This window comes from Cetorhinus maximus, chromosome 14, assembly GCF_964194155.1.
Source record: "Cetorhinus maximus chromosome 14, sCetMax3.hap1.1, whole genome shotgun sequence".
Classification (NCBI taxonomy): domain Eukaryota; kingdom Metazoa; phylum Chordata; class Chondrichthyes; order Lamniformes; family Cetorhinidae; genus Cetorhinus; species Cetorhinus maximus.
The window spans coordinates 112,045,647-112,057,888 of record NC_135892.1 but is presented as its reverse complement, the minus strand read 5'-3'; the positions used below and the strand labels follow the sequence as shown (position 1 = coordinate 112,057,888).

At 42.3% G+C, this 12,242-nt stretch overlaps 1 protein-coding gene across 3 annotated transcripts in view; it reads left to right on the top strand.

Annotated features, from left to right (window-relative positions):
* col12a1a (collagen, type XII, alpha 1a) overlaps window positions 1-3,694 on the top strand; it is a 273,614-nt gene extending 269,920 nt beyond the window's left edge. For 2 of the 3 annotated variants that reach the window (XM_078557493.1, XM_078557491.1), the window contains one exon: window positions 2,096-3,694. In XM_078557493.1, the coding sequence (XP_078413619.1) occupies window positions 2,096-2,223 (128 nt within the window). In that variant the 3' untranslated portion in view covers window positions 2,224-3,694. Of the gene's footprint in view, window positions 1-342 lie in introns of all 3 variants that reach the window. The other variant, XM_078557492.1, reaches the window with a different exon arrangement.
* The last annotated feature ends 8,548 nt before the right edge of the window (window positions 3,695-12,242 follow it).

Sequence of the window (12,242 nt, the reverse complement as noted above, 5' to 3'; positions counted from 1 at the left end):
TGATTTAGATAACAAATGCAATCAAAATATTGACAAAAGTTCTAGTGAGCTTTCGTTACATCCCGATTGGTGTTGATTGAAGGCAGCCATCTTTCTGTTTTTTTGAAAGTGGCTGTTAAGTCACAAGGCTGGCTGGAAGTTAACACCAACCAGGATGGCAAAAAACCTGGGCTCCCAGATTTGTTAACTGTCTAAATATTGTGATGTGATATGTGTTTGATTTTTGTTCTGAATAGTTAAAAACAGAATAGAAATAGCTCATTTATTCTCCACTGCAGAAGAAAAGAGAAAAAAAAAATAGCTTTTTTTCCCAAAACTAACAACATTCTTAACCTGTTTCAGGTTCCGGATAAATTTTACTAGGTTACCCATGATGCTTACAAAAAACCGAAAAGCCCTGTTTCTGAAATATTTGTTCCCGAACTTAATAAGAAATGAGCCTTTTTGGAAAATTCACCAGGAGTTGATTTAACGAACTCTGTTGACCATCAGTTCTTCATAAGGAGAGAGAAAATCACACCTACTAAACTAAGAGAGTTTGCAGTTTCTATAGATGAAACAGACGTCAGAGATGCCTGTCCTTTTAAGGTTGTTTCATCGTGAAGCAAAAAAAAAGTTTCACTCACGAATAAGGTTTAAATTACTACTAACCTTGTGGAGATACACCATTTTACAAACTACAGCAACAAAAAACACAGACTTTTAGCCTGGAATGTTCAATTTACTTTGTCGTATTGTTTCTGTAAATAACTAATTGCAGCACCTCAAAAGTTCGAACTGAATCACAACCCACACCAGCTGTAACATCTATTAAACTGGCTTCTGCGTTCGGGCCTGCTGCTTGCTACCTGCTTTAGACAGTAACCATCCTTCTGGAACTGTATTAGAACAACAAACAAAAATCAATGACAAAAATATAAAGAAGGGGTAAAACTAGTCTTGGGTGTAAGATGGGCGATCATAAATCAGCAGTTTGTTCTACGCCCTGGATGAATTTCTTATCCAATGGAAAAGAAAATTGGGCAGAGTGTAAAACTTGCTATCAATTCACTATTCCCCATTTTGGGCTGTTGGCAGAGACCAATTTCATTCCAAACCTTTTCTAGGAGTGGGGGTTAGGGAAAAAAAAATTGTTTCAGGCTTCTTGAGCTTCACACGATAAATTATTTCTTTCAAAATCTGGCTTTGCTAAAAAGGTTTTGTGCACTCATAAATGCTGCATGCATGATCAACAGAAAGAATCCTATGTGGCTTTGCTATTGTGGTATTCCAACAGCAGGGAAACTTGTAACCCAGGAACAGCACCACAAATTCTGAGCACTCCCAGTCGGGAGCTGCAACTGGAGGAAACCCTGGTCGGAGTTTCAGTCTTACCTCCGACCCATATCCCCATCTAGCGCGGCTCCCTCCTGGCAGTGTTTGAATCGTGAATTTGAACCTCAAATATTGGCAAGTGCACCCACCATTAGTCTCACTTTGTTTCCCCTCTCTCTTGCACCTCTACATTTGCTGACACCCATTTTTGACTGTTCTTTCCATTTTGCTATTGTGTCTTTATTTAAAACTGTAATCACTGTTGAATGATTCTCCTTCATGTTATTGATTTGAATTTAATGGGTCATTTTTAGCAGCCATGGGCAGTTCAAATCATAGCGTCCAGTATTAGTAGTAATCATGCTAACAAATTGATATGAAATTCATTTAAACATCAGGTTCAACATCAGGTTAATCATCCCTTTACTAATATTGCACAGCATGATTTCAACTGCCTAGTCATTAAGAATATAGTGTTGATTATACTTTTTGTGCAATTATTGCTTATTTTGTTCCAAAAAATTCTCTTTACTTTAAGAAAAAGACATTTTTACAAATAACAATTTTGCCCTTCCCTACTGCTTTGTTAGAACATAGTATGAATGAGCAATAGCCTCTTTTTCAGATGAATGTAAATCAAAATATGCATACAAATATATATAGAATGTATATGTTAAAAGAATTTAACTTGCATCTGTCATGTTGAATACATGTCTAAACCAGCGGATTGGTAGGTTGTCGATTATAGTGTTTGTTATATCAGACCCATATTTCCAACCAGGACGATACGAGCCGCAACCCTACCGACCAGAAACCCATGTTGTGCCCATAGAAAGGGAAGAGGAAGAAGAGATCGACCAAATTGAAACTGAAATTCAGTCGCCTGGATTTAGCCGAGTCCAATCATGAGGAATGTCCATCATTGTTCCAAAAAAAAGGCAGGGGGAGGGCGTGGAGAGGAGTCATATCAACTGACTTTCAAACTGTATTTTATTGTTACATTCACGTCTGCAGAAGCCTCTGTGTTTTTGATCACCTAATTTGGCCCCAGTTGAGCAATTAAACAGTAAACCTGTCATGGTTCAACTTCTCAGTTTTGGCTTTGGCTCTGACTGTAGCCTGATCCTCAAAGAGGGAAGAATTCTTCTGGCCCTAGCCACAGCATAAGCATGCTCATTTTTAAAAGGTACCTTCAACTTTGCTGTATACATAATCAGCAACACTTCCTTTTCCACATCCCTGAAACAATCATTTCACATTAGAGAATCAGAGTAGTAGGACCTCCAATTGCGATGCATAAGAATATTGTACAGGGACACACAACGATCACCACCCCTGCCGCCCCAGGCCTGTGCACGATACATTTACATTTTTGCTAGAAATACTAAGGAGTATTAGTTTTCCTTATCATGATGTAGCCATGATGATCATGTTTGTTCTGGTCCTGCCCCTTCCCTGCTTAACAGTGTTTGAAAGCCAGGATTCCTGCATATGTGACTGCTGCAAAAAAAAACACCCTTGTCACAAGCGTAACCCCTGTGTACTCTCAATCTGTCACTTTCCTCCATTGTGTATATGCTTTTACGTAGTAACTCGCCTATTCTGTTGGTCTTAACCTGCATAGATTGGTTTTAACTGTGCCTCTGTTCACTTTAGTTACAATGCAATCAAAAAACACACAAAAAAATGTATTTTTCTTTATTAAGTGATTTTTTCAAAATAGAAACCCCCCCACTCCACCCCCAAAAAAAAAACATTTTCCACATCGATCCACACCATGGACAGTCTCCTGCCCCCTTCCAATCGCACCCAGTATCCACCCATTCACAATGGTTACTCTGCAACTTTATCCCAATTTAGCACTTCAAATGCTATTTAAATAGCTATAATAAACAAACGACAAGCTTGTCTACTACATTCCAATTATATAGCATATCTGTATTTTCAGTTATAACCTTATTAGGAATATGTTACTTTATCTTACAAGTGTATCAGCTGGTTAAATCAAGAATTAGGTGCAACACACTCTTAAAAAGGATACTGCTTAAAATACCTTGTACCTACCAGATACAATACTTAACACTGCTTAAACCTTTTTACATTAAGACTTTAATACTTTAAAAGTAAATATGCTGGTTCTCAGCAGATCTGTTACAAAGGGTGGTGGAAATGCATGTCTGTGATGTATATTTAGTATGGAACTTTTACCAGAATATAGTGTTTTCAGAAACTAGAATGAAGTTGGAATCTGTTTGCAAGACTATGGATATAGAATTGCTGCTTCATATCTGTAACTGCAGATTGTGAATTTCACAGCCTAAATTTCCTATTTATTTCTGAAATGAAAGAGGCATTTTTCAATAAAACTACTGAAATTAAACTAGACTCTCGTGTCTTCTTTTAACCAATAAGACTGGTATTCTAAGTTAATGGAGGTGTTCAAAATTATGATGAATAAATAAGGAGAAACTATTTCCACTGGAAAGAGTGGCAATAACCACCGCATACAGAGTTAAGATAATTGGCAGAGGACCAGAGGGGAGCGAAGGAGGATTTATTTTCATACAGCAAGTTGTTGTGATATGGAATGCAGGGGTATGGAGGAAGAGCTGGGGAGTGGGACCAATTGGATAACTTTCTTAGAGCTGGCACAAGCACGATGGGCTGAATCCTTCTGTACTTTAAGATTTTAACTCAAGGTGCAAGAAAAGCTATCCAGCTGTATAGACATGAAACTATCCCTTGAAATTCCAGAGCATTTCAGATTTTTAAAATTTGTTCAGTTTGAAGAGCTGGGTGGCTAACAGTGTAATGTTGAGGAAATACTTCATGCCTGGGTTAAGGGACTTTACAGTCAATTTGAAGATAGAGGAATACACAATCCTACATTTCAACCATGAACACACATCAAAGTATTTCACTGGCTGGGAAATGCTTTGACATGTCCTGAGGTCATGAAATATATATAATTGCAAGTCCCTTTTTTAATATCATTTAGTGATGGTTGCTCTTTTTGAAATTCTTATTCAGGATGTGGGCATCACTGGTAATGCATATAATAAATGTAAGGTTTACATTTATTGTCTATCCCTAATTTCCCTTGAGAGATAGTTGTGACCCATCTTCTCAGCTACAGTTGAGTAGCTTGCTAAGCCTTTTCAAAGGGCAGTTAAGAGTCAACCACATTGCTCAGGGTCACTTCTGATAGTAGCTTTTTAATTCTATTTAAATAATTGGATTTAAATTTCCCAGTATAAGAATCCTGGGGAATTACTACATCGGGTTTTTTCACTAATTAATGAAACTAACTTTGACTGTACACTTCTTTAGTTTAATTGTTACACTGAATATTATTATGAACTTCTTCTAAAACCCTGTTTGTGATATGCTTGAATTATGGTCTGGGCCAAGTGTTTTTGAACTCGAAGGTCTGGAGAGGATCCAAATCATAAAAAGGTAAACTTCAGCAGAAATCTAGAAGAGTACTTAAACAAGGAGCCTGCTGCGTGATTACTAAAAGATAGGCAAAGATCTCCGGATGGTCAGGGGCTGGACATAGCCCGGAAGATGTGCTATGGGACCCCTCGGAAGTCCCAAAACAAGGACCTCATGAAAATTGCCCAGGAAGTTTCAACTTCAGATGGAGAATTCCCCTGCTTCCCGGGATCATCCGAAAAAAGTCTCCAACTCTTGAGTTAGAATCAGAGATTTCAGAGAGTTCCGACTTACTTACTTGGATAGTTACCCAGGAAATGTTAGTCTGAAAAAAACCATGTGTAGCTCCTGCGTAACTATACAATTTATACCCTCGACCTGCCACCCTACTTACCCTGCCACCCTACCCAGTTGGCACCCTATGCACCCTGCCACCTTACCCACCCTGCCACCCTACCCACTTACCTCACCATTACTTATTCACTAACACATTGAAAAATTATTCATATGTTACCAGAATATGGCAGCAAGTGCTGTAAAAAGTGGGTGTGACATGGGGGAGAATTTTTGGCTCAGCGAGCAGGGGCAGGGCCCGCTCGCCGACATGTAAAATGATGCGCGGTGACATTGGGTGGGCGTCCCAATGTCATCGCGCATCATTTAGATTTTCAGTTCGGCAGGCGCACAGCCAACCGTCCACCGAACTATTAAAGGCCTATTAAGACCTGTTTAAAACTGATTAAATCAATTAAATGAGCTGCCCGTCCAACCTTAAGGTTGGCGGGCAGGCGAAGAGCCCAGGTAACCTTCGCATTTTTCATGGAACCTCATCCGCGGGTGGGATGAGGTTTCATGAAGTGTTTATAAATTAAATAAATTTATAAATTAATGTTCCTTCACATGTCATAGCTCATGTGACACTGTCACACGAGGGGACATGTCTTAAAATATTTTCAATTCTTTATTTAAATGTTTGAACCTTAAATAAATCTCCCTGAGGCACCTTTGTGCCTCAGGGAGATTTTGTGCATGAAAGAGCGCAGGCCCGGACTCAGGGAATCCGGCCCCCCACCCCCCGCCTGCACAGGGAGTGCTCAGCGCCTTAATTGGCCCTCTGCAGCCCAGATGAGATATCCTTCACCCTGGCACCAGGTAGGCAACACAGCCTTCAGGACTCTTGATCCTGGCTACAGAGGACAGTATCTATTCCCCTAACGATAATATCCCTGATTACAACTACATTTCTCTTTTCTCCCCCCACTTGAATGGCTCCCTGCGCCACGGTGCTATGGTCAGTTTGCTCATCCTCCCTACAGTCCCCGCTGTCGTCCACACAGGGAACAAGAATCTCAAACCTGTTGGATAAGGGCAAGGGCTGAGGCTCCTGCAGTGCTACTTCCTTGATCCCTCTAGCTGCCTCACTCATAGTCACACCCTTCTGTCCCTCACCACTGGCCGAATTTAAGGTAGTTAATCTAAGGAGTGTGACTATCTCTGAATGAATGTAAGTCTCATGTTTTGTTGTTCATGTATCACATACCTTATGATGAAACGCATTATCGAAATGGCGTTTCATTTCTTTTAAAAGCGGAGGCATGTAGGGAACATATCTTTTTATTTCTGTTGGACTGTTGTAAAGGATATATCTTTTTATTCTTCTTAGAGTGTGGCTTTAAAATTGGACTGTGGCTTTAAAAAAATACCATGGCTACAGTTGAAAGACATGTTCACTGGAGCAGGATGAGGAATATCTACAATGTTGCTATTCTGGAATTTAAGGTGCTATAAGTGAACAGGATGGTTCCGGAAAGGGGTTCTGGACTAAGGTGAACTGCCTGCTGACAGCATTTTAATTGGCTCCTGACCAGGTCACCAGGGTTTTGTGTGGTAACAGTGCAGGCAGAACAGCTCCTAGCCTGCAAAGAGGGAACAAGTGAAACTTCTCTCTCTTGTGTTTGCAAGATTCCAACAATTCTGCCATAATAGCTAGCTGGCTATCCCTCACATCTCTGTAACCTTTCTCTGAAAACCCTTGTCAAGAGGAAAAGGGGAAAAATCACCAGTAGAGACATTGAAAAGTAAGCTTTTTCAACCAGTGAACCACAGGCTGAAAGTGCTGGGAAACCATCTTGTGTCATCAACAACAAACTGCAAGAAATTTGGAAGACATCAATCAAAGTTAACTCATCTAATCCTGTGTTCCAGATTGGTGTTATTGAACTGTTTTGTCTCACTCTTAAAATTCATGTTTTGTGTGTCTTATGTGTGTGTGTATTTGTGTATAGAGGTTTTAAAAGGGGTAGAGTTTAAGTTATTGAGTTAGAAGTTAGTAGTTCATATTTATTTCTTTTGCCACTAGTTAAAGACAATTTGTTCAGTAAACAGTTATTTACTTATTAAGTTTACAAACCTGGTATTCTGTTAACCTAAATTAAATAGTTAGGTAGAGCTGGGGTAATCTGGTGGTTTGGTCAAATTTTTCACACTTGTCGCGGCTCGGGGAACAGTGGGGCTTGATATTACAGTGCTCTATTGCCAGTGCGTCGTGACAATGTGCTAATGTTTCCCATGATTCAGTGCCAATGTTGCACTATGTTTAAGGGCCCAGGGCTTGTGGCATTTATTTAAATTGGCAACCTTAATCTTGGCATTTACCTGAGAACTTTATGCTCATCCATTGTCATGGACTTCAAAACCTGGCATACATCATTGACTGAAGCATCTACCCTCTGTCGTGTACTTCACAAATAATCACGGTGAAAAGAATGTTGTCCCCAAATTTGGCTAACCTCCTATGTCTCGCATCTTTGGCTCCAAATAGACCTCCTGTGAAAGGTAACTGATCCAATCTGGGATAAATTCCTTTTCCCTAATTAAGTATTTAGCTTTCAAAAGGCTGTCAGGAGTATTCATCCCAGCTCTCAGCTGTTAAGAATTCCATTGATGCCTTCAGGATGGGAATCCTGAAATCTCACTCAGGCATGCCCCTTTTGATGTGCAGGATGGGTAGATGGAAAATCTTATCCTGATGCTTTCCATCCTGCCAGATTTTCTCATTGTAGTGCAAACAGGGCTGAATCCTAGCAGAATCCACTGCTTCTTTCAACTGAAGATCCATTCATACATTGATCCCAATTGGAATTTGAGGGTCAGGTTAAAATTCCCTCAGCAAAAACAGAATTACCTGGAAAAACTCAGCAGGTCTGGCAGCATCGACGGAGACGAACAAAGTTGACGTTTTGAGTCCTCATGACCCTTCAACAGAACTAAGTAAAAATAGGAGAGGGGTGAAATATAAGCTGGTTTAAGGTGGGGGGGTGGGGGGGGTGCGGGCAGAGAAGTGGGGGTGGGGGGTGGTTGTAGGGACAAGCATGCAGTGATAGGAGCAGATAATCAAAAGATGTCACAGACAAAAGAACAAAGAGATGTTGAAGGTGGTGATATTATCTAAAAGAATGTGCTAATTAAGACTGGATGGCAGGACACGCAAGGTACAGCTCTAGTGGGGGTGGGGTGAAATAAGACTAAAAGGGCATAAAAGGTATAGATTTAAAAATAATGGAAATAGGTGGGAAAAGAAAAATCTATATAAATTATTGGAAAAAACAAAAGGGAGTGGGAAGAAATGGAAAGGGGGTGGGGATGGAGAAGGGAGTTCAAGATCTAAAGTTGTTGAACTCAATATTCAGTCCGGAAGGCTGTAAAGTGCCTAGTTGGAAGATGAGGTGCTGTTCCTCCAGTTTGCGTTGAGCTTCACTGGAACAATGCAGCAAGCCAAGGACAGACATGTGGGCAAGAGAGCAGGGTGGAGTGTTAAAATGGCAAGCGACAGGGAGGTTTGGGTCATTCTTGCGGACAGACCGAAAGTGTTCTGCAAAGCGGTCGCCCAGTCTGTGTTTGGTCTCTCCAATGTAGAGGAGACCGCATTGGGAGCAACGAATGCAGTAGACAAAGTTGGGGGAAATGCAAGTGAAATGCTGCTTCACTTGAAAGCAGTGTTTAGGTCCTTGGACGGTGAGGAGAGAGGAAGTGAAGGGGCAGATGCTGTATATTTTGCGTATGCATGGGGAGGTGCTGTAGGTGGGGGTTGAGGAGTAGGGGGTGATGGAGGAGTGTCACGGAGGGAATGATCCCTACGGAATGCCGCCAGGGAGGGTGAAGGGAAGATGTGTTTGGTGGTGGCATCATGCTGGAGTTGGCGGAGGATGATCCTTTGAATGTGGAGGCTGGTGGGGTGATAAGTGAGGACAAGGGGGACCCCATCATGTTTCTGGGAGGGAGGAGAAGGCGTGAGGGCGGATGCGCGGGAGATGGGCTGGACATGTTTGAGGGCCCTGTCAACGACTGTGAGTGGAAAATCTCGGTAAAGGAAAAGGAGGACATGTCAGAGGAACTGTTTTTGAAGGTAGCATCATCAGAACAGATGCCACGGAGGCGAAGGAACTGAGAGAATGGGATGGAGTCCTTACAGGAAGCGGGGTGTGAGGAGCTGTAGTCGAGGTAGCTGTGGGAGTCGGTAGGCTTGTAATGGATATTGGTGGACAGTCTATCACCAGAAATTGAGACAGAGAGGTCAAGGAAGGGAAGGGAAGTGTCAGAGATGGACCATGTGAAAATGATGGAGGGGTGGAGATTGGAAGCAAAATTAATAAATTTTTCCAGGTCCTGACGAGAGCATGAAGCAGCACCGAAGTAATCATCGATGTACCGGAGAAAGAGTTGTGGGAGGGGGCCGGAGTAGGACTGGAACAAGGAATGTTCCACATACCCCAGAAAGAGACAAGCATAGCTGGGGCCCATGCGGGTACCCATAGCCACACCTTTTATTTGGAGGAAGTGAGAGGAGTTAAAGGAGAAATTGTTCAGTGTAAGAACAAGTTCAGCCAGACGGAGGAGAGTAGTGGTGGATGGGGATTGTTCGGGCCTCTGTTCAAGGAAGAAGCTAAGGGCCCTCAGACCATCCTGGTGGGGGTGGAGGTGTAGAGGGATTGGACGTCCATGGTGAAGAGGAGGCGGTTGGGGCCAGGGAACTGGTAATTGTCGATGTGATGTAAGGTGTCAGAGGAATTACAGATGAGGGTGGGAAGGGACTGGACAAGGGGAGAGAGAAGGGAGTCAAGATAATGAGAAATGAGTTCCGTGGGGCAGGAACAGGCTGACACGATCGGTCTGCCGGAACAGTCCTGTTTGTGGATTTTGGGTAGGAGGTAGAAGCGGGCAGTCCGAGGTTGGGCGACTATCAGGTTGGAAGCTGTGGGAGGAAGATCTCCAGAGGAGATGAGGTCAGTGACAGTCCTGGAAACAATGGCTTGATGTTCAGTGGTGGGGTCATGGTCCAAGGAGAGGTAGGAGGAAGTGTCTGCGAGTTGACGCTCAGCCTCCACGAGGTAGAGGTCAGTGCGTCAGACAACAACAGCACCCTTGTCAGCAGGTTTGATGACAATGTTAGGGTTGGACCTGAGAGAACGGAGTGCAGTAAGTTCAGAGAGAGACAGGTTAGAATGGGTGAGAGGAGCAGAGAAATTGAGACGACTAATGTCACGCCGACAGTTCTCAATGAAAAGATCAAGAGAAGGTTCTATACCTTTTATGCCCTTTTAGTCTTATTTCACCCCACCCCCACTAGAGCTGTACCTTGCGTGTCCTGCCATCCATTCTTAATTAGCACATTCTTTTCGATAATATCACCACCTTCAACACCTCTTTGTTCTTTTGTCTGTGACATCTTTTGATTATCTGCTCCAATTACTGCTTGCTTGTCCCTACAACCACACCCCCCCCCACCCCTCCCCCCGACTTCTCTGCCCCCACCCCCCCACCTTAAACCAGCTTATATTTCACCCCTCTCCTATTTTTACTTAGTTTTGTTGAAGGGTCATGAGGACTCGAAACGTCAACTTTGTTCTTCTCCGCCGATGCTGCCAGACCTGCTGAGTTTTTCCAGGTAATTCTGTTTTTGTTTTGGATTTCCAGCATCTGCAGTTTTTTGTTTTTAAAATTCCCTCAGCATTGCCCCACGATGGAAACCCAGGCCAAGTACAGTTTAGGTTGGATGCAAAGTAAAATGCTGCCAGGTCAAGTATAGTTTGCTCTTTCCTCCAATTCTGGCTTCTTGTTCATCCTCCACTTACTTTGCTCCGTCATGAACGTGTTTTCTGTTTATTATAGTCTCACTATCTACATATTTATTTGTAGAAAAAATGTGCCCCACACACACAATAATTTTAAATTTCTTCCTCTTGCAGAGCAGATAGGTTCTATCCTGTGGTGCAGGAGTTGGCTTAATCCCAGGGAAAGGTCCCAGTTTCACTGTCAGGCAGTCAACAGCTGTTTGTTATCAGATACCATTAAGCATTGAGGGTGGGAGCTGAAGCTGGAATCTGTCCTTGACTTCTGCAGGCTCTATTATCATAGTACGATGGGAGAGCGAGAAAATTCAAAAGAATCAAAGAAAAGTACAGAAAATTTCCACTTTGAAATATCATCCTGGAGATAATATGGGCGCAGCTGTATTTAGAAAAAAAACAAGATCGTAGGGAACTCACATAGAACTAATGCACCTGTATTATTTGGACGATATGCAGGAATACAAGAAACAGCTATCCTCTACAAATTAAACTTATTATTGGAAAGGTGCATAATAGCTTTAAAAGATAAATTAGAAACTGGGTGTGAGTAAAGATCTTACATTTGGTTACTGTACAACCAGTGATTGAGTTAGAGTTGACAACCAGCCTTGGTATAAGAGTCATACGGACTCGAAACGTTAACTGTATTCCTCTCCGCAGATGCTGAGTTTCTCCAGGTATTTTTATTTTTGTTTTTGTTTTGGATTTCCAGCATGTGCAGTTTTTTGCTTTTATCTTGGTATAAGCAGGCTTTTCTATCTGTTCAGCTGTATTATCTTGCTCAGAATAGTAGAACCAGAGAACACAACATGCGTTTGATTAATAATTCAAAACTTTGGGGAAACAATGGAGGGAATTTTCACCTAACTCTCCAGGCTGGAAACCCAAATGATCTGTTGGCACATTGATTTTACACACTGTCTTATGTTACTCTCCACTGACTTCAAGCAGGAGTAAAATGGGAAAGATTTAAAACCAGCATTGCTTTCGATCAATTTGTATGGTCCTGGAGGTAGGGCGAAAGCTCTAAAGTTGCAGGGCAGAATTTTTAGTGCCTGCTGGTGGCAGGCGTTTTCGAGGACATAAGCAGACATCGTGGCACGATCAGTTTCACAATGGTAGGAAGGAAGGTTGCGATGGTCCACTCAGCCCACCAACGGTGGACCGCATTTCCCGCCATTGTTCGTCGGGAACTCATTGTAATACATCAGCATATCATTATCAGGCCATCCCGCCAGGCTCTTGCACCCATGCTGGATTGTCCGTCCACGTTGGCGGGAAAGCGCACCAACATGTTTCACAACAGCACTTGGCCTGCACTTTGGGTGAACTGGAGGTTCAACAGCAACGTTCTACATAGCTCAC